The 23085-nt window shown below is 38.1% G+C and overlaps 1 protein-coding gene across 2 annotated transcripts in view; it reads right to left on the reverse strand.

Annotated features, from left to right (window-relative positions):
• The window catches only part of PPIL4 (peptidylprolyl isomerase like 4), a 34226-nt gene extending 14787 nt beyond the window's left edge, over positions 1-19439 (reverse strand). The window contains exons 1-9 of one of the 2 annotated variants that reach the window (XM_059083474.2): positions 19301-19439; positions 14102-14169; positions 13950-14014; positions 13436-13553; positions 12694-12836; positions 12091-12187; positions 11225-11341; positions 6312-6436; positions 4501-4567 (exon numbers count right to left, since the gene is read on the reverse strand). In XM_059083474.2, coding sequence (XP_058939457.1) covers positions 4501-4567; positions 6312-6436; positions 11225-11341; positions 12091-12187; positions 12694-12836; positions 13436-13553; positions 13950-14014; positions 14102-14169; positions 19301-19370 — 870 coding nt within the window. In that variant the 5' untranslated portion in view covers positions 19371-19439. Of the gene's footprint in view, positions 1-4500; positions 4568-6311; positions 6437-11224; positions 11342-12090; positions 12188-12693; positions 12837-13435; positions 13554-13949; positions 14015-14101; positions 16912-19300 lie in introns of both variants that reach the window. The other variant, XM_067011004.1, reaches the window with a different exon arrangement.
• Between the last annotated feature and the right edge of the window lie 3646 nt (positions 19440-23085).

The raw sequence follows: 23085 nt of genomic DNA on the forward strand, positions 1-23085 counted from the left end.
CCAGAGATACGTGTGTTGCGCACACACACACAAACACGCAGTATTACATTTCTAAATTCTGAAAAAGTCTGAAATGGGAACAGCTATTCCCAAGGGTTTTGGATAATGGATTGTGGGCCTAAGATACCAAGGTCTATGTTACCTAAGAATTCTTGTCAGTAACTTCGCAAGCCCTACATCCCCATTTCTGACATCTGAAGACTAGAAATGACACGTTTCAATCCAGCACTGATCAATTTTCTCCTAGGTCCCTGGAAACTTATGCTTTGGTCTGTTCACAACTCAACTAGAAACAATCCAAAGAAAAGCAGATAAAAGAACTAGTTATAATCATATTTATTTGCAATGTATGTCAAAAATTAAATGGAATATAAACTCCAAGGGACAACATTTTATTCATCTTTGAATCTACATCATCTGGCACATGGTAGGCAATCAGTGCATGTTTGATAAATCTGACTGATGACCCTTAGGCAGGCATAATTCCATCACTGTGCCATTTCCCCAAAGAGAAAGTTCTCAGATACTTTTTCTTCAGGAGGATAGTATTTGCAAATACTCAATTTACTTATACCTAAACAACAGTTAAGGAATCTCTTCAAAATTTAATTAAACACAACACTGTAAATCAACTACACTTCAATTAAAAATTATAAAAAACACATATGGAAATGCATGCAAAGGACAAAAATATCCAAGAAAATCTTTAAGGAGAACAAAGTTGGAGGACTCACACTACCAGATATCAAGACATTATAAAGCTATAGTAATTCACGCAATTTGAGAGTGGTGCAAGGACAGACAAATAGACCAGTGCAACAGCGCGGCATCCAGAAACAGACTTTACACATGTGGACACCTGATTCATGACAAAGTTGGTACTTAAGAGCTATGCGAATGGGTCAACCTTTTTAATGAATTTTGCTGGGTCACCTGGCTATCTTATGCAAGAAAAATGAAACTTAACACAACACACATAATATACAAAAGTCAAATTTCAGATCTAAATGGGAAACATAATTTCACAACAAAGCTTCTAAAGATAGCATAGAGAATATTTTCATGACTTCAGGTAGGCAAACATCTTTAAAAATAGGCAATAAGGAAGAAAAGCTGACAAGCTGAACTAAAAATTAGAAATTTCTGCTTATCAAAAGACACCATTAAGAAAGGGAAAAAGGCAATCCACTGAACAGCAGATACTTGCAACACATACAACCAAAAAAAGAGATTGTACCCAGAAAGTACAGAGAATTCTTAGAAATCAATAAAAAGGCACAAACACCCAATCCTAAAGTGGCCAAGTCTTGAATAGGTACTTCACTTTTATAAAGGACGTTTAAATGGCAATAAACGTATGAAAAGGGGCTTAATCAGGAAAATGTAAAATAAAACCACAATAAGATACCACTGCACACCCACCAAAGTGGATAAAATTTAAAAGACAGACCAGGGCTTCCCTGGTGGCACAGTGGCTGAGAGTCTGCCTGCCAATGCAGGGGACACGGGTTCGAGTCCTGATCTGGGAAGATCCCACGTGCCGCGGAGCGGCTGGGCCCGTGAGCCACAACTACTGAGCCTGTGTGTCTGCAGCCTGTGCTCCGCAACAAGAGAGGCCACGATAGTGAGAGGCCCGTGCACCGCAATGAAGAGTGGCCCCCGCTTGCCACAACTAGAGAAAGCCCTCGCACAGAAACGAAGACCCAACACAGCCAAAAATAAATTAATTAATTAATTAATTTAAAAAAAAAAAAAAAAAAAAAAGACAGACCATACCAAGAGTTGGTAAAGCTAAAGAATAACAGGGACTCCCATACATTACTAGTAGAAGTGAAAATTAGGATAATCCCTTTGGAAAGCTGACTGGAATTATCTCCTGAAGCTACACCTACCCTATGACCTAGCAATTCCCTCTTGGATATATACCCCAAAATGCATACATCTGTACACTGAAAGACATGACAGAAATGGTTTAGAGCAGCACCATTCATAGTAGCCAAAACTGGGAAAGACCCAAATGTCCATCAACAGCAGACTGGAAATCTATATAATGTTATATACATGCAATGAAATACCATATGGCAATGAAAATTTACATACACACAATAAAATACTATATGTCAGTGAAAATTTACATACACACATAAAATACCGTATTTCCAACGAAAATTAACAAAAAAGTTAAAAGCTACGTGCAGTAATGAACAAATCTTACAAATGTTAACACTGAGCAAAAGAAGCTAGACACCAAAAACACACATTGTGTTTACACTGATATCAAGTTTAAAATTAGACAAAATCTATGATATCAGAGGTAGCAGCAATGGGGAAGTTTGTGGATGGGGACACAGGTGGGGCCTCTGGGATTCTGGTCATTTTTTTTCTGCTGGCGTTTTATTTCTTGACCTGGGTGGTGATTTACATGGGTGTATTAACTGTGATTAATTCATCAAGCTGTTCACTCATGAGCTGCACATTTCTGGCATGTATTTCATTCCTCAGTTTTAAAAAAATTTTGATCAGATTATCCAAAGCATAGAGAACTTGTATAACATGCAAAAAAGACTCAGCGATGGACACTTACAAAGAGGCTACCACTCATGAGAATTATGAAGCAGAATAACGTAGCTTAATCTAATTTTCAAGAAAAGAGAAAGGCTACAAAAGATTCACCTCAGGGACTTCCCCAGTGGCACAGTGGTTAAGAATACGCTTGCCAATGCAGGGGACACGGGTTTGATCCCTGGTCCGGGAAGTTCCCACATGCCACAGATCAACTAAGCCCGGGCGCCACAACTACTGAGCCTGTGTGCCACAACTACTGAAGCCCGTGTGCCTAGAGCCCGTGCTCCGCAACAAGAGAAGCCACTGCAATGAGAAGCCCGTGCACCGCAACAAAGAGTAGCCCCCGCTCGCCACAACTAGAGAAAGCCCGCACTCAGCAACAAGGACCCAATGCAACCAAAAATAAATAAATAAATAGAAGATTCACCTCAAAAACTGAAATGTTGAATCCTGATAAAGAATCCATAGATTCTAGAACCATTCTATGCTCTAAAGTTGACCTGAACTATGTATTCATGGCAAATGGGATACCTGCAGAAGATATTAGTCTATCTGCCATAAACAAAATGAAATTATGTTTGTAAGCAAATAAACAATATAATCTATGCTCAGTGATGCAATAACACTGTCAAGTTGACAAAAAGTATCCATAGCAAACTAAAGGTAGAGATCTCCTTTCTGCTGACACCAATGTACCTTGTAAATATTATTTCTGGTACACCTGACACAGTGTCTAGGTATAATGTGTTATGTGTCTGTCTTCCTCAACCCTCCATTTTCATCTTGTACCCCTAGGGCCTACTGCAGTGCCTGACATACAAAAGGTGTTCGACAAGTACTTTGGAATAACTATAACTTAGAATGAGCTACTATTGGACATACTGCAGTTCAAAGCTGCAAAAAGAAATAATGTAGCCTAGCAAAATGGCTAAAAACATTGGGAACAGCATCAGACATATCTAAGTTCAAATCCTAAGAGCAAATACAAGCTTGCTTTTTTTTTTTTCCCTAATACAAGCTTTTGTATTTATTTATCAGATGAAGAAAAGTGCAAAGAAGAAATAAAATACAAATGTTCCTAGTCACTGTATAAGTCACATTTAAATCTGATGTTTTTTTTTAAAGAATTACACTAAATTTATGAGTATTAACAACATTTTAAATCTGAACAATTTTATAAATGTGGGTGGTAGTTAATATTTGTTATATAAAATGTTAATTGAGTTATTAACTATTTCTTTGAAAATAAAACAGCAGGACAGAAGGCTATGACATTCACTAGGTACATGATTTTAAAAGGTCACGCTACCACTGTGTGTCTCAGTTTACTTATTTGGAGAAGGAGGACAGTACCCATCTCAGAGTTGTGAGGATTAAATGCAGGTCAAATAGCATAATACTTGCTTAAAGAAAATTCCTTGAGTAACATAAGCTATCATTCCTATTATAGATCTAGAAAGTACCATCTAATCTAATACTCAAGTTTTACTTATAAGGAAGAAAATGCCTAGAAAGAAGAATTCTAAATAAACTGCCAAATATCATAGAACAGTTGGTCAGTGATAGAGCTGAAATTAATATCTAGATCATAACACCCAGATTGGTTCTCTTTCTATTATTCAATTATTATATCTACCTAAATAGCACTGAAAAATTATTTATAGAATGTGAAGAACTTTACCTAAAACTTTAAAATTGTAAAGATACATTCATGTAGGTTGAAACTGAACCTAAAGTAAAGATACATATATTAACATTGATAGATGTTAAATTTATCCCCTATTTGAATATAACAAAGTTATTTTTCTTGGGTGCCTAAAGAAAGGGCAAACTAATTTTCTAATCTTAGAGACTAGAAAAAGTTCTATACATTTTCACACTTTAATACCACAGAACAAAAAAATACAAGTTTAATATATCTATATTATGACCTACTTTTTCAAATTCAATAAAAGCGTAACACAGGGATTCTCCAGTCTTCCAATCTCGGATAACTTCACAACTGAAAAAAAGTTTGGAAAAAAGTGACTTTAAAGAAAAAGCATTCACTCTTACTCTTCAAAAGTAAAAAACAAAATAAGCCAAAGTTAAATTCACAGAACTATATTTCTCCAAATCTCTTCAATAATAACTATTTTTAAAAAAATAGTTCACCAGTCTAGAAACTAAATTATTTAGATTCTACTATAAATGCCCTATCTAGGCCTACAGTCCTATATTCCCAAACACTGAAGGAAGAATAAGATAAAAATATTTAATTTTCCTTTGGCAAAGGGAAATTACTGCTAAAAATCCTTTTAAATCGTAATTTATTTCTAGTTCAAATACAGATGAATTACAGATTATCTAATGTCACTGTAGAATAATGCACACACATTCATCCATATACACATGTTTAGTAAACTTACGATTTGGGGTTTTTGAATTTTAATATAAACCAAGCTCAAATGTAATCGCATAAGTCTAGCTATTATACAGAACTAATCCATCTTAACCAAGTGAAAGGGCCAATAAGGTGGAATTTAAAGCACCTGGCTTAATCCTTTTTCGTCATGTGTCTCAAGTCTCATTTTAAACACATGAAATGAAACGGGGATATAAAACATTGTGAGAGAAAGGAAAAGTAATCACATTATAGCATATAGTTCATATGTTACAATATTTAAGTATTCATTAAAATGTAAATACTGAACAAAGATCTAACCAAAATTATGATACATAATAATTCTCCCTGCCTACTCCCAAAGTAGTAGGCAAGGAGAATGAAGAGGGCAGGATAGAAATAGAGGTGAATCCTCATCTTCCTTAGCAAGAAGTTAGAATATAATGTCTCTAATTTAAAAATAAGAAGTAGGGCTTCCCTGGTGGCGCAGTGGTTGAGAGTCCGCCTGCCGATACAGGGGACACGGGTTCGTGCCCCGGTCCAAGAGGATCCCACATGCCGCGGAGCGGCTGGGCCCGTGAGCCATGGCCGCTGCGCCTGCGAGTCCGGAGCCTGTGCTCCGCAACAGGAGAGGCCACAACAGTGAGAGGCCCGCATACCGCAAAAAATATATATTAAAAAAATAAAAAATAAAAATAAGAAGTAGCAGTGTACGAAATATTTTTATAAAGATGATATAAGTGAGTAGAGGAATAAAGTCAGGGAGTCTTTTATAGAAAGATTTCTCTTTCAATAGGAAGCATAAAGAATGGCTTCATAGAAGAAAAAACATGAAATGAAAGGAAATTCTAAACTTAAAATAATATTTTTTAATCAATTACAAAATATTCCTCTTTCTCACAGAAACACTAGCTTCATAAGCTTTTGCATTAATAATACAAGGAAAATTAACCAAAAGAAAAATTTTAGAAAACTTAGATTCAAATTAATTTTGACATAGGTTGCTGGTAATTCTAGAGAGAATTTAAATGAGAGATATTTAAAATATTAAAGAAGAATACTACAGAACTACACTTAAACTGTTCCATTCACTTCCTGTTTTAGAGTTGAAAATGTCTGTGTTGGGAGTGAGAGAATCATTCAATGTATAATGCATACACACACATTACAATATATATGCACACATATATCTACGCATACGCATTTACGTACATGTTTTTCTTCCCTACTGTCCAACAGACTCATCTGTAAAACTCACCAGTATAAAATTCACCTAGAGTTCACAGACTCATCAAAAATGTTATTAGAAAGCCACCAACTAACACCTAGTTTTTCTAAGTCTTTCACTAATTCTAGAGACTACCTTCGTATTGGCCCGAATCTTGAGAATATGATCTCCAGATCTTCATCTGTGGTCACTGGATTCAATTTACACACAAAGAGCACATTTTCTGGAGGTTTAATATCTGCATCAGGTAGGTCTCCCACCTAAATGATAAATAAACAAGAATATAAATCAACTCCTTTATTTAATTCGCATTCTAAATATCTCGTATTTAGCCCACAATGCTGATTCCCTGAGATATCTAAATTTACATTATAAACTATAGGCTCAGGAAAAGAAATCTTAATAGATTTCAAAATTCAAAACTCCATGCTTCCTGGCAGTAACAATATTAATAGCCAAAATATTTACCAGCCCCCTACTTTGTGTGAAGACCATGTTTGGCACTTCATATACATTACTGCCAATTCTTAAAACAACCATGCAATTTCCATTTTACTTTTCCATGAGTAAAGTAAAATTCAAAAAGGTTAAATAACTAACTTGCCCAGGGCCACACAGTTGTAAGCAACAGAGTTGGGATTTGAACCCAGGTCTACCTGGCTTCAAAGTCCCAATTTTATCTCTTTTTCTTTCTTCAAGTATTTAATATATTTTTGAAAGAATTTATGTAAAGTATATCTAAGTTATGAAGCATGAAAATAAAAACACCCATGATGCCACCAACTAGCTTAAGAACTAAAATGTCCCCTGATCCCATTATCCCTCTGCCTCTCTCACCACGAATGAGCTTTTTGGTTTTCCTTTCTGGCCATTCCCTTACAGATCTTTTTAGAGTTTTGCCACATAAGCATATACCCCTAAGTAACATATTGTTTAGTTTTACTTGTTTTTAAACTTTTGAAAAATACTGTCATGCTGAATCTAGCCTTCGGCAATAAGTAATGCCCAATTCTTCTCCACATTATTGCTCAGTATGGAACACCAACAACTCCTGGATAGTGTTTCTAGCTTTTTAATCTCACCCTCACTATCATCTTCTACTTCAGTCAAACCAAAGTCAACTTCATGGTCAACTACTGTGCTGAGCCGAGCCTACCACTTCCTACTGAAGAACAAGAGAGGGTGACAGTAAGAGAAAACCATGATATGATGATGGTGTTGTTTTCCTTGTGGGAAAAGTATGCTGACCATGAGCCTTTAGATGGGGAAACAATATACCTTCATACATATATTCAAAAACTCTCAGAGATGATTTCAGGTAAGATTACCATATAAAGTGTTTCCTCTTGGATAAACACATTAAAAAAAAGAGAGAGGGCTTCCCTGGTGGTGCAGTGGTTAAGAGTCCACCTGCGGATGCAGGGGACACGGGTTCGTGCCCGGGTCCGGGAAGATCCCACATGCTGCGGAGCAGCTGGGCCCATGAGCCATGGCCGCTGAGCCTGCGCATCCGGAGCCTGTGCTCCGCAACGGGAGAGGCCACAACAGTGAGAGGCCCGCATACCACAAAAAAAAAAAAAAGAGAGAGAGAGAAATCTTGGAAATCATAAACAGTAAGAAGCAACTGAGCCAGTAAGATCTGCTCAGTGTCTCTGAAGTCTATCAAAAGATAGCAATAACCTATGCCCAGTAAGCAGCATTACAACATATATGAGGAAGAGCAAATCAGTAAAAATCCCAAAAGGCACCTATAATGGCAGAAATACATCTAATGGAAGCACAAATGAGAAAAAAAGTTACTGAGTTAAAAAAGAACTTGTTATACTACTTAGTCAAAGATAACTTTAAAATACTACAAGGAAATTTAAAATATTCATAAGCTATGAAGGTCAAAACAATATTGCAAAACACTAGCTGAATTACCATTACATTATACACAAATAAAGAGAAACTGATGTTCTTAGAAAATAGAGGAAACTTGTTAATTGTGAGAATTGAAAGGACACAGGATCACCTAATAGAACAGCTAAAATCCAAAACACTAACAACACCAAGTGCTAAGAAGGATATAGAACAACAGGAAGTCTCATTCTTGCTGGTATGAATGCAAAATGGTAATTCAATTTGGAAGAGAATTTGGCCGTTTCTTACAAAGTTAAACCATACAAGCCAGCAATTGTGCTCCTAGGTATTTACTCAAATGAGTTAAAAATTATGTCCACATGAAATTCTACACACAAATGTTTATACCAGCTTTATTCATATTTGCCAAAACTTGGAAGCAACCAAGATATTTAATAGGTGAATGGATAAACAAACTGTGGTAGACCCATATGAAATATCATGTAACAATCAAGAGAAATGAGCTATGAAGCCATGAAAAGACATGGAGGAACCTTAAGTATATGTTGCTAAGTGAAACAAGCCAATCTGAAAAGGCTACACACTGTATGATTTCAATTATATGACATTCTGGAAAAGGCAAAACTATGCAGACAGTAAAAAAAGATACTGGTTGCCAGGAGTTAGGGGGATGAACAGGTGGAGCGCGGAAGACTTTCACGGCAGTGAAGCGGTTCTCTACAATACATAGCACTTGTCAACCGAAAGAGTGAATCCTAATGTAAATTATGGATTTTAGTTAATAATAATTTATCAATATTGGCTCACCAATTGTAACAAACGTACCACACTAATGCAAGATGCTAACTGAAAAGGTAAACTGTGGGGGAGGGTGAAGGGGGTACACAGGAACTCTCTGTACTTCTTGTTCAATTTTTCTGTAAATCTAAAACTACTCTATAAAATAAATTCTATTTATGAAAAACAAAACAAGAAAAGGAATCCCCAAGTCCATACTGATAATGAATATATGATAAGTAGAGATAATAAAGGAGTGCTCTTCCTTACAATAGAAGGCAGGCTGACAAGTGTGGAAAAAATGGCAGAGTTGGGAAATCACCACTTTGCAACCGTCAGAGTCAAGATTGGTTCAAGCAATAGTCACGGATGGCTAAGAAATCCAGAGGGACAGTTTGACAAGGAATAAGCTATCTGAAGGTCTCAAAGTGCCTTGCTACAGATGGCTTATTAGCTGCAAGGGGAAAACAGAAACTATGCAGTGGAGACCCCAGACAATGGATTACCTTGACCAAGTGATCAAAATGAACACTTTCCAATGAGAGGCAGATGGATATTATCCACCTCCAGATGTGACATCTGAGAAGGACACAATGTCACCTATGTCGTACTCTGGCTATGGGTGTATAACCTGAATCTTAATCACAAGGCAACAGCACATAAACCTAAATTGAAGGATATCCTACAAAATAAATGACCTGTATTCTTCAAAAATGTTAATGTAATGAAAAACAAGGCAAGTTAAGGAATTCTTCCAGATTAAAGAGATTAGAGCAACATGACAACTAAATGCAACAGATGATCGATCATGAGCTGGATTCTAGACTGGCAGGAAAACAAAAGCTACGAAGGATATTACTGAAGTAACTGACAAAATTGGAATGTAGACTGTAATTTCTACCAATTTTAAATTTCATGATTTTGATATCTATACTGTGAATATGTGGGATAATACTGTTGCTCTTAAGAAATACACACTAATGAAAGAGAAAAGATAACTGCACCGCAATTTCAAATGGTCCCCCCAAAACAGTATGTGTGTACGTGCATGTATCATCAGAGACAGAGAGGGAGAGGAGAGAGAGAGAGAGAGAGAGAGAATGAATGATCAAAGCAGATGTGGCTAAATGTTAAAAATGGGTGAATCTGGGTAAAAGGTATATAGAAGTTGTCTGCGTTATTATTTGTACTTTTTCTGTAAATTTGAAATTATCTGAAAATAAAAAGTTTAAAGAATATGTTAACCCCTCTTATTCTGGCATAAAGTTTCTATACTTTGTTGATGAAAGCTCTGATGATAAGCTAATGTTCTTTCCCTTATAAATCACTTACTCTTGCTGCCCAGGTGCTCAAAGGATTTTTCTTTTAAGTCCAGTAATTTTCTTAGAATTTGTCTTGGTGTTGGCTATTCTGGGTCAATATTCTCAGATAACACAATGTGCTCATTAAACTGTGTATTTTAAATTTTTTTTAAATTCAGTAAAGTTTTCTTGAATTATAATCTTTAGTATTTGTTCCTTCAGACTGGTGATGCTTATACGAATTTTAAAACAGATAATGGGGCTTCCCTGGTGGTGCAGTGGTTGAGAATCCACCTGCCGATGCAGGAGACACGGGTTCGTGCCCCGGTTTGGGAAGATCCCACATGCCGCAGAGAGGCTGGGCCTGTGAGCCATGGCCGCTGAGCCTGTGCGTCCGGAGCCTGTGCTCCGCAACGGGAGAGGCCACAACGGTGAGAGGCTCGCATACCAAAAAACAAAACAAAACAAAACAAAATACCAGGTAATGAACCTGAAAGTTCTACTATATAAAATAATGATAGTAATAAAAACTTAATTATTATCCATCCATTCCAATATTACTGATGACCTACTACGTGAAAGGTATACCTATTCCACAAAAATAAGAAATGGAAAAAATGCCTAGTAGGTCAACTAATCATGTACTGAATAACTGTTCCCCAAACGACTTCATATTGCTAGTAATACAGAAAAGAGTATACTTTACAGTGTTCAATTTCTGCCCAGGTTTTATCCTGTACTTAGTATTTTACTATTTAATCTCAATACTTGAGATGTACAAAGAATTATTCTCTAATACACTTAAAATTCAGTCCAAGAAGCTCTTTAAAACTGAGATGAGTATAAACAACTGAAATCCAATTAATATTTGTAAGCTGGATATCCACTTCCCATTTTTTTAAAAAGGCACTTAGCACTATATTAATAGTGGAATCAAATCTGTTTACTTTCATGTGTTATTATGTCATACAAAATTGAATCCAGAAAAAAACTCTTAGCTAAATTTTTTAATATATTAAAGACTATCAAAAAGTCAGAAATAAACTCACAATGAGTATGTATTAAATATATCGCTGAAAAACTATTTGAACAAAGTAATTATCTTACCATTTCTAGTAGAATAGCTTGAGTTTTGGCCTCTTTTTCTGCCTTTATTTCTTCTACTTCTTCAGCCGATCTTCCTTTGAAATCATCAATTTCTTCATCTGCTCCTATTCGACCACTCTGTAAGGCAGAAGTTACTCATATATATGTTTAAAGAATAGAAAAATCTAAGAAACATGAGAGACATTATGCTTTATTCTTAGTTCCATCAAATGTGTTAGAACATTTGTTTTACAAATGTGAAACAAACTTACAAACCTCTGAAAATTGATTTAGATGAATTCAATAATACTAGCCAGTCTAGGCATCTAATTTATTTTTAAATCAAAATAAACATTTATATAGGAACTATCTGGTATCCAACTAAGTGCTGAATACAGAAGATAAATGATCTTAGAAATTAAGCATTAAATCCCAACTATAAAGATTAATTCCGCTTTGAGGAAGCCTCATATGCAGAAATTTTTACCTTAAAAGATCTGAGGGAAAAAGTCTCCATTATGCCACAGAAATTTCTGGGTTCTAGCCTGGCTCAAAAGTATCCCCTGTTGAAAAGTTCCTTCACAAGCTGATAATTTAATTTAGCCTTAAAGCTACACTCCTATCTAGAGTTAAGAGATAAGAGAAATATTTCCCCAAGGTATTCATATAAGCTTCCAGAGCTAAAGAAAGAATATTAGGGAAATAAAAAGATAGGCAGAAAAATGAGTATCTCCCTGGAAGAGAAAAGAGAACTCTAAACTTGTCCTAGTATTACTGATCAAGCAAGATAATCATTCTGAAGAAATAAGTTTTAATAAGGTAAAAAGCAAATTTTATGCAAAACATTAATATGTATATACATTCAATCACAAGAAGACTCTACTTACATCTAGTTGTTCCCTTGTAGGTTCTGGTGATCGATCAGGAATTAATAGATCAGGAGGATCATCAAATGGATCATCTAAAATCACTGTATGATTTATCCTTACAAAATAAATCCAAGTCAAATGTTACATTTAAGTCATTTCAGAATCCATGTTTTACTTTTTATAAAAATCATAACAAGTATCTTAGGTATCTCTAACACCAAAAAACCCATAAGCTCTTAAATTTTATTGCACAAGGATATTACTAGTGTATACTTTCACAATTAGTGTTACTGTTTTTGATTGTTTGATATTATATATTATATTTATTACTCTGCATTACACTAAGATGTAATATACATGACTAAATCTTAGTAATTTTGTCATATCTCTCAATAATCTGCATTTTTTAAAAGCTAAAGGATTAATAATTCCTCCCAACATAAGCATTTATAATTAGTACAAGTATTTTTTTAAATAAAGGTCTTCTCTATTATAAAGATTCTTATAGTCACACATTTTAGAATTATCCAACAACCAGTCCTACGTATGCCATCCCCATTACCTGTCAAACATCACATATAAAACATTCTAGTATATTTCAATAGTAAACTATAACCATACCTGATATCTTGATATGGTACAAAGTCCTTATCAACAAAGGTCTCATTAATTTTCTTAATTATGTCCATGCCTTCTGTCACCTCACCAAACACTGTATGAACACCATCAAGGTAATCTAGATTATCTCCTGTTGTAATAAGAAACTATATGGAAAGACATAGAATAAATACAAATATATATATAATTCAAACTGAAATCAGTTACAAAAGACTACATTAATTGCATGAATTCTCACCTACTTGTCACTACTACTAAGTATAAGGCACAAAGCTTAAACATAAAATATCAATAAATACAGATGCTCTGATTGTTTAAAATACTTGAACGAACCAAATCTCAGTTTTTTCACATGTAAACTGTGAGGGAAAAAAAGCATCTACTCCAATGGGCTGTTGTGACAATAAATGAAAGGTGCTCAACGTCACCTGTTTTGAAATAAGTAATAAATACTGAAAGGAAACGGGCCACACTGTGAACAGTGATATTCCAGGAATGGTGGGATTGCAGGTAATGTTATTTTCATCTTTGTGCTTTTCTGTATTTTCTAAATTCCTCCCAATAGACATGCTTTACTTTTAAAAGAACAAAATAATAAGGATTTTTTTAACATAGGAAAAAATAGTGTCATTTTTTTCTTCTAACGAAATATCTTTGACTGAAATTCTCTCATTACTAGATAGTTTACAAAGATAATTTGGTGGGTTCCCTCCAGCAAAACTCATCTCCTCACCCATTTCCTAACCTGAGATCCATGCTGATCACTGCCATTGTTCACCATGGACACAGTGCCCTTCTTCCTGTGCTTAATTCTTGGCACTTTTTCAGCATCGAAAAAGCTTGCTTGATCACCATACAGTTGACTAAAAATACATATAATAAGGTTATAAATTATAAGTATACTCAACATGAAATACAAAACTACTAGGGTTACATATAGGGCACTAGGGTTAACATATAAGGTTACCATTTGTTTTTGGTTTTTTTCAGCTGCGCGCATGGCTTGCAGGATGGAACCCATGCCCCCTGCAGTGGAAGGGCAGAGTCTTAACCACTGGACCTCCAGGGAAGTCCCAGGTTACCATTTCTTTATAGAAATGCCACTATGATTCAAAATATTCCTTTTATTTGCTACAGACATTTATGGAACTTGGGAAAAATCTATATTTGAACCATATTTTAAAATGCAGACTGATATGCTACTTAACATTGTTAAGAGGCAATTCTATTTTTACTAAGTTGAAAATAAAAGAACTTACCCAAAAACTGACTCTCCTCCACGGCCAGTCCCTGTAGGATCACCAGTCTGTATGATAAAATCCCTCTATAATACACAGGATACTTTGTTAATTCAGAGAGCTTGCTGGATAGTTCCAATAACAAAGAACATGACTAATATCCACCAACTCACCTGTACATTGTGAATAAGGCAATAATTGTAATATTTTATTTTGCACAACTTCAGGAAATTCAAGCAAGCTGAAAGAAAGTAAATAGTAAATTTATCACGGTAGTTCACAAATATATTTTTAACCAAGTAAAAGCACAGTATAGTTTAATTTCTAAGTTACCATACAAAAACTTCCCCAAACGGTCAAATGTCCAAAGCCACTGAAAAAGGTAGTAATCCTAGAAAAAGGCAATATGTTTTAAATTATCATTTTATTCTCTTTTTCTTTGGATTTCTTGGGCATCTGAACTATACAGAAAACTTGAAACTTATCTGGGATAAGCAATCATTTGTTGATGAATTGATTGTTTAAGAGAAAAAAACACTGAAGAGCACACTACGACTGCCAAGGCTGTAGCAGAGTACCTGAGAACCGGTACCGATTATTTATATTAGAGAAGACAAAACATCTGGGACCATTTTTTTCACAATGATTAAACAGCCCTTCATAAAAATCCATATACTTATCATGTACCATGTTTTTTAAATAAATTCACTCATTTATCCAATAAACACTGAGAATCTTCTAAGTATCTGTCACTGTTGTTAGGTCAAATGCCATAAAATCTCAATCTCTGCCCTTAACAAGTTTACAGTCTACTTGTAGAGAAACATGCTAACAACTTCTCAAGGCACTAAGCTAGAAACCAAACAGACAGAAAGACAGATGAGGCGGTCCCTGCCCACAAGGAGCTTATACTCAACTAGGGTCCTTTCACCTGAACACAAATAGTTACAATAGTGGGCACAACTGATAATACCATCTGTGCACTTAAATGGTACAAAGTTTAAAAGTGGTTTTAAATATGCCACACAAGTTGAAAAGAGATTGTTTCTGGCTGGGGAAATGAGAAGACCTCCTGGAGGCTTAACAGAGCATTAAAAGAACTGGACTGGCAGAGAGTAGAGAGTGGGCATTTCAAGCTGGGAAGACATTATGAAATATCCTGGAAGCGTGAATTTAAATGTTTTGGGGAGGGTCCAGGAGACTAGTCTAACTTCTATAATTTCTCCAGTGACACAGAGGAATAGAGGATTAAAAAGCTGGAGAGGGCTTCCCTGGTGGCGCACTGGTTGAGAATCCGCCTGCCGATGCAGGGGTCACGGGTTCGTGCCCCGGTCCGGGAAGATCCCACATGCCGCGGAGCGGCTGGGCCCGTGAGCCATGGCCGCTGAGCCTGCGTGGCCGGAGCCTGTGCTCCGCGACGGGAGAGGCCACAACAGTGAGAGGCCCGCATACCACAAAAAAAAAAAAAAAAAAGCTGGAGAGGCAAGATGGAGCCAAGTTATTGGAGGGTCTTGAATATCAGGCTTTTGATCATTTTTCTAGAAAAAAACATGTATTCCTGGAGTTACTGTTAAACATATAGGAGTAGTCCTTTAACTAGAAAACAAAAATAATCAATCTAAGTAGTGATCAACAATGGTTGCCAAAATCTTTAGGTGAAAAGCTAACGGGCACACTGTAACAGATGTATCAGGTAGACAGGCCTGAACCACTAGCCAATTTTAACATCACAAAAAGATCCATCCAGACATCAAGTGCCTCCTGAATGTGATGCAGCTGGAAGTGCAGACTACCTGATATGAAATATTCTTGCCAAAAACATTAAACCTGAATCTGATCAAGGCTCTGGATCTAAGCAGCAATTCATGAGAAATAGAAGGGATAGAAGAATGTATTAAAAGATACAACAGGGATAAAATCAGTCAAATCCAAAATGAGAAAAAATCTACAAATGACCCAGATTCTTTCTCAAAAATTTTTCATGGAAAAAAGGGGGGCAGGGGGAACTTACAAATTAAAAGATATTTAAGAGATGTATCAACCAATATAATATATGGACCTTCTTACAAGACTAGACTAAACACACTCTTATCATACAATCCAGCAATCATGTTCCTTTGCATTTACCCAAAGGATCTGGAAACAGGTCTATGCAAAAACTTGCACACGGATGTTTACAGCAGCTTTATTCATAACTGCCAAAATTTGGAAGCAATCAATATGTCCTTCAGTAAGTGAATGGATAAATAATCTGTGGTACAACCAGACAATGAAATATTATTCAAGGCAAAAAGAATTGAGATATCAAGCCATGAAAAGATGGGGGAAACTAAAATGCATTACTCAGTGAAAGAAGTCAATCTGAAAATGCTACATACCGTATGGTTCCAGCTGTATAACATTCTGGAAAAAGCAAAACTATGGACACAATAAAAGATAAGTGGTTGCCAGGAGATGTGGGGGAGGGGAAAGAACAGGCAGAGCACAGAGCATTTTTAGGGCAGTGAAATTACTCTGTATGGTACTGTAATGGTGGATACATGTCACTATACATTTGTCCAAAGCCATAGAATGCACACCACCAAGAGTGTACCCTAATATAAATACTGGACATTGGGTGATAATGATGTATCAATATAGGTTCATCAAATGTACCACTGTAGTAACAAATGTAAAGTATGTACAATGTTACATGGTAGAAACATTACAAATGTATTACAAATGTACCATTCTGGTGGGAGGTACGACAATGGCAGAGGCCTGTGCACTGGGGATAGGGGGAATATGGGAAATTTCTGTACCTTCATCTCAGTTTTGCTATGAACCTTAAAGTGCTTTAAAAAAATTAAGTCTTAATTTTAAAATGGGGTGGGGGAGAACCTATAGATTAAAAGATATTTAAGAGGGACTTCCCTGGCGGTCCAGTGGTTAAGACTCCATGCTTCCAATGCAGGGGGTGTGGGTTCCATCCCTGGCGGGGGAACTAAGATCCCGCAAGCCGAGGGGTGCAGCAAAAAAAAAAAAAAAGAAAGATTAAAAATTTAAACATCCAGTGGAGTGGGGCTATAAATGAAACATTTCACAACTGTTAAACAGAAGCTGATCATCAGCACATGAGGGTTCATTTACGTGATTCTACTTCTGTATATGTTTCAAGTTTTCTATAATAAAAAGGTTTTATAAAAAAGAAAGAAAAGGGCTTCCCTGGTGGCGCAGTGGTTGAGAGTCCGCCTGCCGATGCATGGGACGCGGGTTCGTGCCCCGGTCCGGGAAGATCCCACATGCCGCAGAGCGGCTGGGCCCGTGAGCCATGGCCGCTGAGCCTGCGCGTCCGGAGCCTGCGCTCCGCAATGGGAGAGGCCACAACAGTGAGAGGCCCGCGTACCACAAAAAAAAAAAAAAAAAAAAAAAAAAAAGAAAAAGAAGGGAGAGAAGGAGGGAGGTAAAAAGAAAAATAAGTCTGGATATATTTACTATAAATTGGTAAGTAGTTACATATAGAAGTAGGTACCCAATCACATGCTTACAAATATAAACAAATAGGGTGGACTTATGTTTTTAGTGTCCCAAGCTATCTTTGCAGAAACACTGCTTGTCCATTTGTCTGTGTTAATTAGCTGAGATAACCCTACCTCCCCTTTAGTCTCTCATAGTTCTACGGAAAAAGGCCCACTCACTCACTTGCCAGGTGCTGCTCCATATGAAGAGTGTCAAACTCAAAGGAAAGCAGATCCAAGAGATGAAAAATACAATTCCCTATAAAATCCTGTGTACCCCCCGGTCCTGCCATCCTTAAAGCTTACCCCAGTAACATGAGGCAATCCACTGTTTTCTTTAAGCGAGTTTGTGTTGAGTTTCTATCACTTGCACAAAGAGTCCTAATACAACACATATATGTGCATTACTCAATATAATGAACCTTTGGTGTATGCTCTCAAAGTGTCAGGCACTGCACTAGGTGCTCAGGATATAGAGATAATTAAGACACAGTCCCTATTCTCTTAGAGTTTACATTCTTGAGAGGAGACCAAGACTTGCAAATTAATTTCAGGAAAATAGGTAAATCTATAACAAAATATGTACTGTGATTTATAAAAGACCTGAGACAGAACACGAGAAACCAACAGAACTCTGCTTAGGGACACTGGAGAGTTTCACAGAAGAGATCATGCTTGATCTGAAAGTTGAATAATAAGCAGGAACTTTGCCAAAACGACAACAGCGGAGAGCAATGTGGGGTAGAGGCAACAGTATGAGAAAGGCATAGAGGTATGGTTGAGTGTCGAGGGGTGGCGATAAGTGAGCGTGGGATAAAGTGCAGCACGTCAGAAGGCACTGACGGTACGATACAGCAGCTTGTTTCATCTTCTTTCATAGACTGCATTCCATGCGGGCAGGACCCTGATTGTAACTAAACTCTCCTGGTCTCCAGCTTCTCCCCACTCTGAAACATTCTCCACACTGCTACTTATTATCGTCCTAAAACAAGAAGTTTGCCATGCCTCCATCCTGCTCTTAAACCCTTTCAAAGACTCTAGGCTTCAGTAGGATACAAAAGGCTATTCACGATCTGACCTAACCTAGAAACATATACAACCAGACTCGCAGTCTGCCATTCCACTGTCAAGCCACGCGGATCTACTTGCTATTTCCATAAAATTCCAAGCAAACAAGAATACCCTCGCTCCCATTCATCTTTCAAAGAGCTAGTTCAAGGGCTCTGAATTCTTTGCTAGCTTTGCTTCTCCCCGCCCCCTGCCAAAATTACACCCTCCTCTGGTTTCCATGGCAACTTACACATTCTTCCACTGCAACGCTTAAGAAATTAAATGGGTTGCGGCGCCTATTTCCCCCAACGGAAAAATTAGACCCTCAAGGGTAAGAGGCCCATCCTACGGCTTGGCACAAAGTCTCGCATAGTGGGCGATCAATGAGTGTTTGCTAAGGTTGGGTGCACAGCTCCGGACAGCCCTTCCTCCAACCACGAGGGATGCCCACACTCACGGCTCCAAGCCCATCCTCCCTGCTTTCATCAGGATATACTGATTACACACCAAGGAATACTGCTTGCGTTCCTCTGACTAGTGAAAAGCACTAAAGCCGCAAAAGCTATGGGCATTGTATATGCTGCATTACACACACACACACGCATGTAATAACCACAAGCACCCGCCACCCGGACCCAGCACCAGATGCGGAGAAGGGCTGCTCCTCAAAAAAACTTTTCAACCAAGGCCCGCTAATAAAACAGCGCAGTCGCGGGCACCATCAGCCCAGAAGCTCCAACCAGTCCACGGGGACCTGGCAGAAAAGGCAAAGGGGGGGAAGCAGATAGCGGCCCGGCGGAGAGGTGAGCGGGGCCCGGGCCTCACCGCGCGGCCGCTCCTCCGTGTACAAGTCGATGACGACGTCGCCCAAGGTGGTCTCCAGCAGAACAGCCATGGCGCCCGCTCCTCCTCTGCAACAAGCCCCAGGGGTGACAGGCGCAGCCCGACGTCAACTACGCCAGGCGTCACCCTCGGCGCGACGCCTTTTACGTCATCCCAACGGCGACAACGCCCACTTCCGTGAGGCTCCTTTGGGCGGATCTGGTCGGTGCCCCGCCTCCCCCGGCTGTCGGGCGGTGCCCTGGGTCCCGCCCATGGCGCGGCCCTTTTGAAAATCGTCCTTAGCCCTTGGCGACTGGCGCGGAAGCCTGTCACTCAAAGGGGCTTCTGTGAAGGATTTGTGCCCCTTTTGTGTCCATCTCAAGAATGGGGCGCTCTTGCAGTGTTGGTGGGAATGTAAACTGATACAGCCACTATGGAGAACAGTATGAAGGTTCCTTAAAAAGCTAAAAATAGAGTTACCATACCACCCAGCAATACCACTGCTGGGCATATACCCTGAGAAAACCATAATTCAAAGAGAGTCATGTACCACAATGTTCATTGCAGCTCTATTTACAATAGCCAGGACATGGAAGCAACCTAAGTGTCCATCAAAAGATAAATGGATAGAGAAGATGTGGCACATACATACAATGGAATATTACTCAGCCATAAAAAGGAACGAAATGGAGTTATGTGTAGTGTAGTAGTAGTTAGGGACCTAGAGTCTGTCATACACAGTGAAGTAAGTCAGAAAGAGACAAACAAATACCATATGCTAACACATATATATGGAATCTAAAAAAAAAAAAAAAAGGTTCTGAAGAACCTAGAGCAGGATAGGAATAATGACTCAGATGTAGAGAATGGATTTGAGGACACAGGGAGGGGGAAGGGTAAGCTGGGACGAATTGAGAGAGCGGCATGGACATATAGACACTACCAAATGTAAAATAGATAGCTAGTGGGAAGCAGCCACATAGCACAGGGAGATCAGTTTGGTGCATTGTGACCACCTAGAGGGGTGGGATAAGGAGGGTGAGAGGGAGACGCAAGAGGGAGGGGATATGGGGATATGTGTATATGTATAGCTGATTCACATTGTTATACAGCAGCAACTAACACAACAATGTAAAGCAATTATACTCCAATAAAAGTGTAAAAAAAAAAAAGAATGGGGTGGACCTTTCTTTAATGCTCCTCAGGACCCGCCTTCATCACAGGCGGTGGAGGGGGGCAACCGCGGCGCCACTCCCCCCTGACCTGTTAGGACAACTACTCGGAGTTTCCTAGTTGGTCTCTTTTTTATCTCCCAGAATTAGAAACTTTAGGCCTTAAAGGCAGAATTTGCTACCCAGGAAGATGGTTAACAGGGAGTTCTTTCCTGGCTAATTGTGTCTAGGGAAAAGACTATACCTGTTACAGCAGCAGATGGTGGGTGGGTCCTTAATGTAACAAGCTAAAGATGGTAGGCTTCAGCCTGTATCTCTACTGGTTTTATCAGTACTCTTGATGAAATAAGAGAAAACAATTTTAAGGCAAGACAAAGAAGTTCAAGATCAATGATTGTAATAGTGTAACTCTAAATGCGAGAAGAAGCAACAAGAGGGAACATTTCCTGGACCATAACAGACTAGTAAGACAGGTGGTCTAGAGGCTTTGGGCTACTGTTAACAGGGTCTAGTACAGTAATAGCACATTGAGTGGCCTATCAACGAAATCCTCCCTTGACCTGGGAATAAGCATTCCTAGCACCCCAGGATAAATTGGTCATGAAATGCCTCGCAAACCTTGTTGAAATTAAGACCTAAAGGGAAGGGATTGTAAAATAAAAAATGTTGCCCACCCATCCAGTTCTACAAGAATCAAGTCATTAGCCACTGCAGTCACTGGCCTATAATACACCTTGAAAGGAATTCAGGGCGAAGATCAGGATGAGGCACTTTGTGCTCTAAGAAAACTGACAGAACTGGCCCTCAGTTAGATATTTTCAGGAGAAAATTTCATGAACCCGGTTTCTTGCATCTTCTCACACTTAGAAAAGCACTAAAACCATTAACTAAGATATTTGTTTCTCTCGAATAGCAGTAACCTACTAAGGTGATTGATTTCATGTACCCCTTCACCAAAATCACATGTATACTGGCCTCCACCTTCACCTCTTCAGAACAGTCCTCAGAGCTCTCTGAGAGACTATCTCCCAGGTTATAATCCTCAGGTTGGCTCAAATAAAATTTTCCCTTTCTTTCATAGGTTGACTCTTAATTTTTTCATCGACACTCTAACTTAGAAGACTTATGAAACTACTTTTGTCTTCCTTTGAGGGTTTCCATGAAAAGTTTATTCCCGTAACTCTCCTGGTCAAGCTGACCACTCTTTTTTATGCCATTTTATACACACTGATAACCTCCAATAACTTCATTTCTGACTAAAAGCCAAAGTTTCTATAGTCTACAAGGACTCACATGATAGTCTGCCACCCCTTTTCCTGTCTTCACTCTTAGTCCCATGAGGTCACACCAGCCTTTGCTATTCTTTGAACACTCTGGGGCAGGGGATGGGGTTAGGGGCTCTGCCTGAGGCCCCTTGCATTGCTGTCCCATCTGGTTGGAACCCTCTTTCTCCAGCTATTTGCATAGCTCTCTTTCACCTCCTTTAGGTCCCTTGCTCATATGTCACCTCTCAGTGAGCCCTTCCCTGACCACTATAGTTAAAGCTAACCTAGGACTTCCCTGATGGTCCAGTGGTTAAGACTCTGCACTTCCACTGCAGGGGGCACGGGTTCAATCTCTGATCGGGGAAGCTAAGATCCCGCATGCCTTGTGGTGCAGCCAAAAAAAAAAAAAAAAAAAAGTTAATCCCACATACATACACTTTTATTTTTCTACATAGTGCTTTTTACCACCTAACATCCTAGTTAGGAATTTGTTTATACTTGTATGTTGTTACTAGAATGTCAGCTCCAGAGGGAGAGCCAATTTTGTCTGTTTTGTTTACTGCTCTATCCTTAGTGCCTATGACAGCCTGCCACATAATAGGTGAATAATTATTTATTGAATGAATGAATATTGGCAATTAATTAAAGAAATGCAAATTAAAATAACAATGAAATTGTTGATGGAAATGTAAAATAGTACAGCCACTTTGGAAGACAGTTTGGCATTTTCTTACAAAGCAAAACATTACCTTACCATGAATTCAAGCAATCACTCACCTAGGTATTTACCCAAATAAGTTGAGTCTTATGTCCACACAAAAACCTGCACACAAATGTTCATAGCAGCTTAATTCATACCTGCCAAAATTCAGGAGCAACTGAGATATTTTTTTAATAGGTGAACGAATAAATAAACTGGTCTAACAAGCTGGAATAAACATCCATACAATAGAATATTATCTAAAGTTCAAAAGAAATGAGCTAGCAAGCCATGAAAAGACATGGCAGACCTTAAATACATATTGGTAAGTGAAAGAAGCCAGTGTGGAAAAAACCACATACTGTGTAATTACAACTATATGACAACTATTCCTTTTCTGATAAAGGAAAATTATGTAAACAGTAGAAAGCTCAGTGGTTGCCAAGTTCCTGGCAGAATGAGGGAGAGATGAGTAGTTGAAACACAGGGATTTTTAGGGCAGTGAAACTATTTTGTATGATGCTATAATGGTGGATATTATGTATTTGCCAAACCCTGAATAACTGTACGACACAAAGAGTGAACCCTATTATAAACTATGGACTTTAGTTAATAATAGTGTAGGAATATTGGTTTATCAGTTGTAACAAA

Source organism: Kogia breviceps, chromosome 13 (assembly GCF_026419965.1).
Source record: "Kogia breviceps isolate mKogBre1 chromosome 13, mKogBre1 haplotype 1, whole genome shotgun sequence".
Taxonomy (NCBI): domain Eukaryota; kingdom Metazoa; phylum Chordata; class Mammalia; order Artiodactyla; family Physeteridae; genus Kogia; species Kogia breviceps.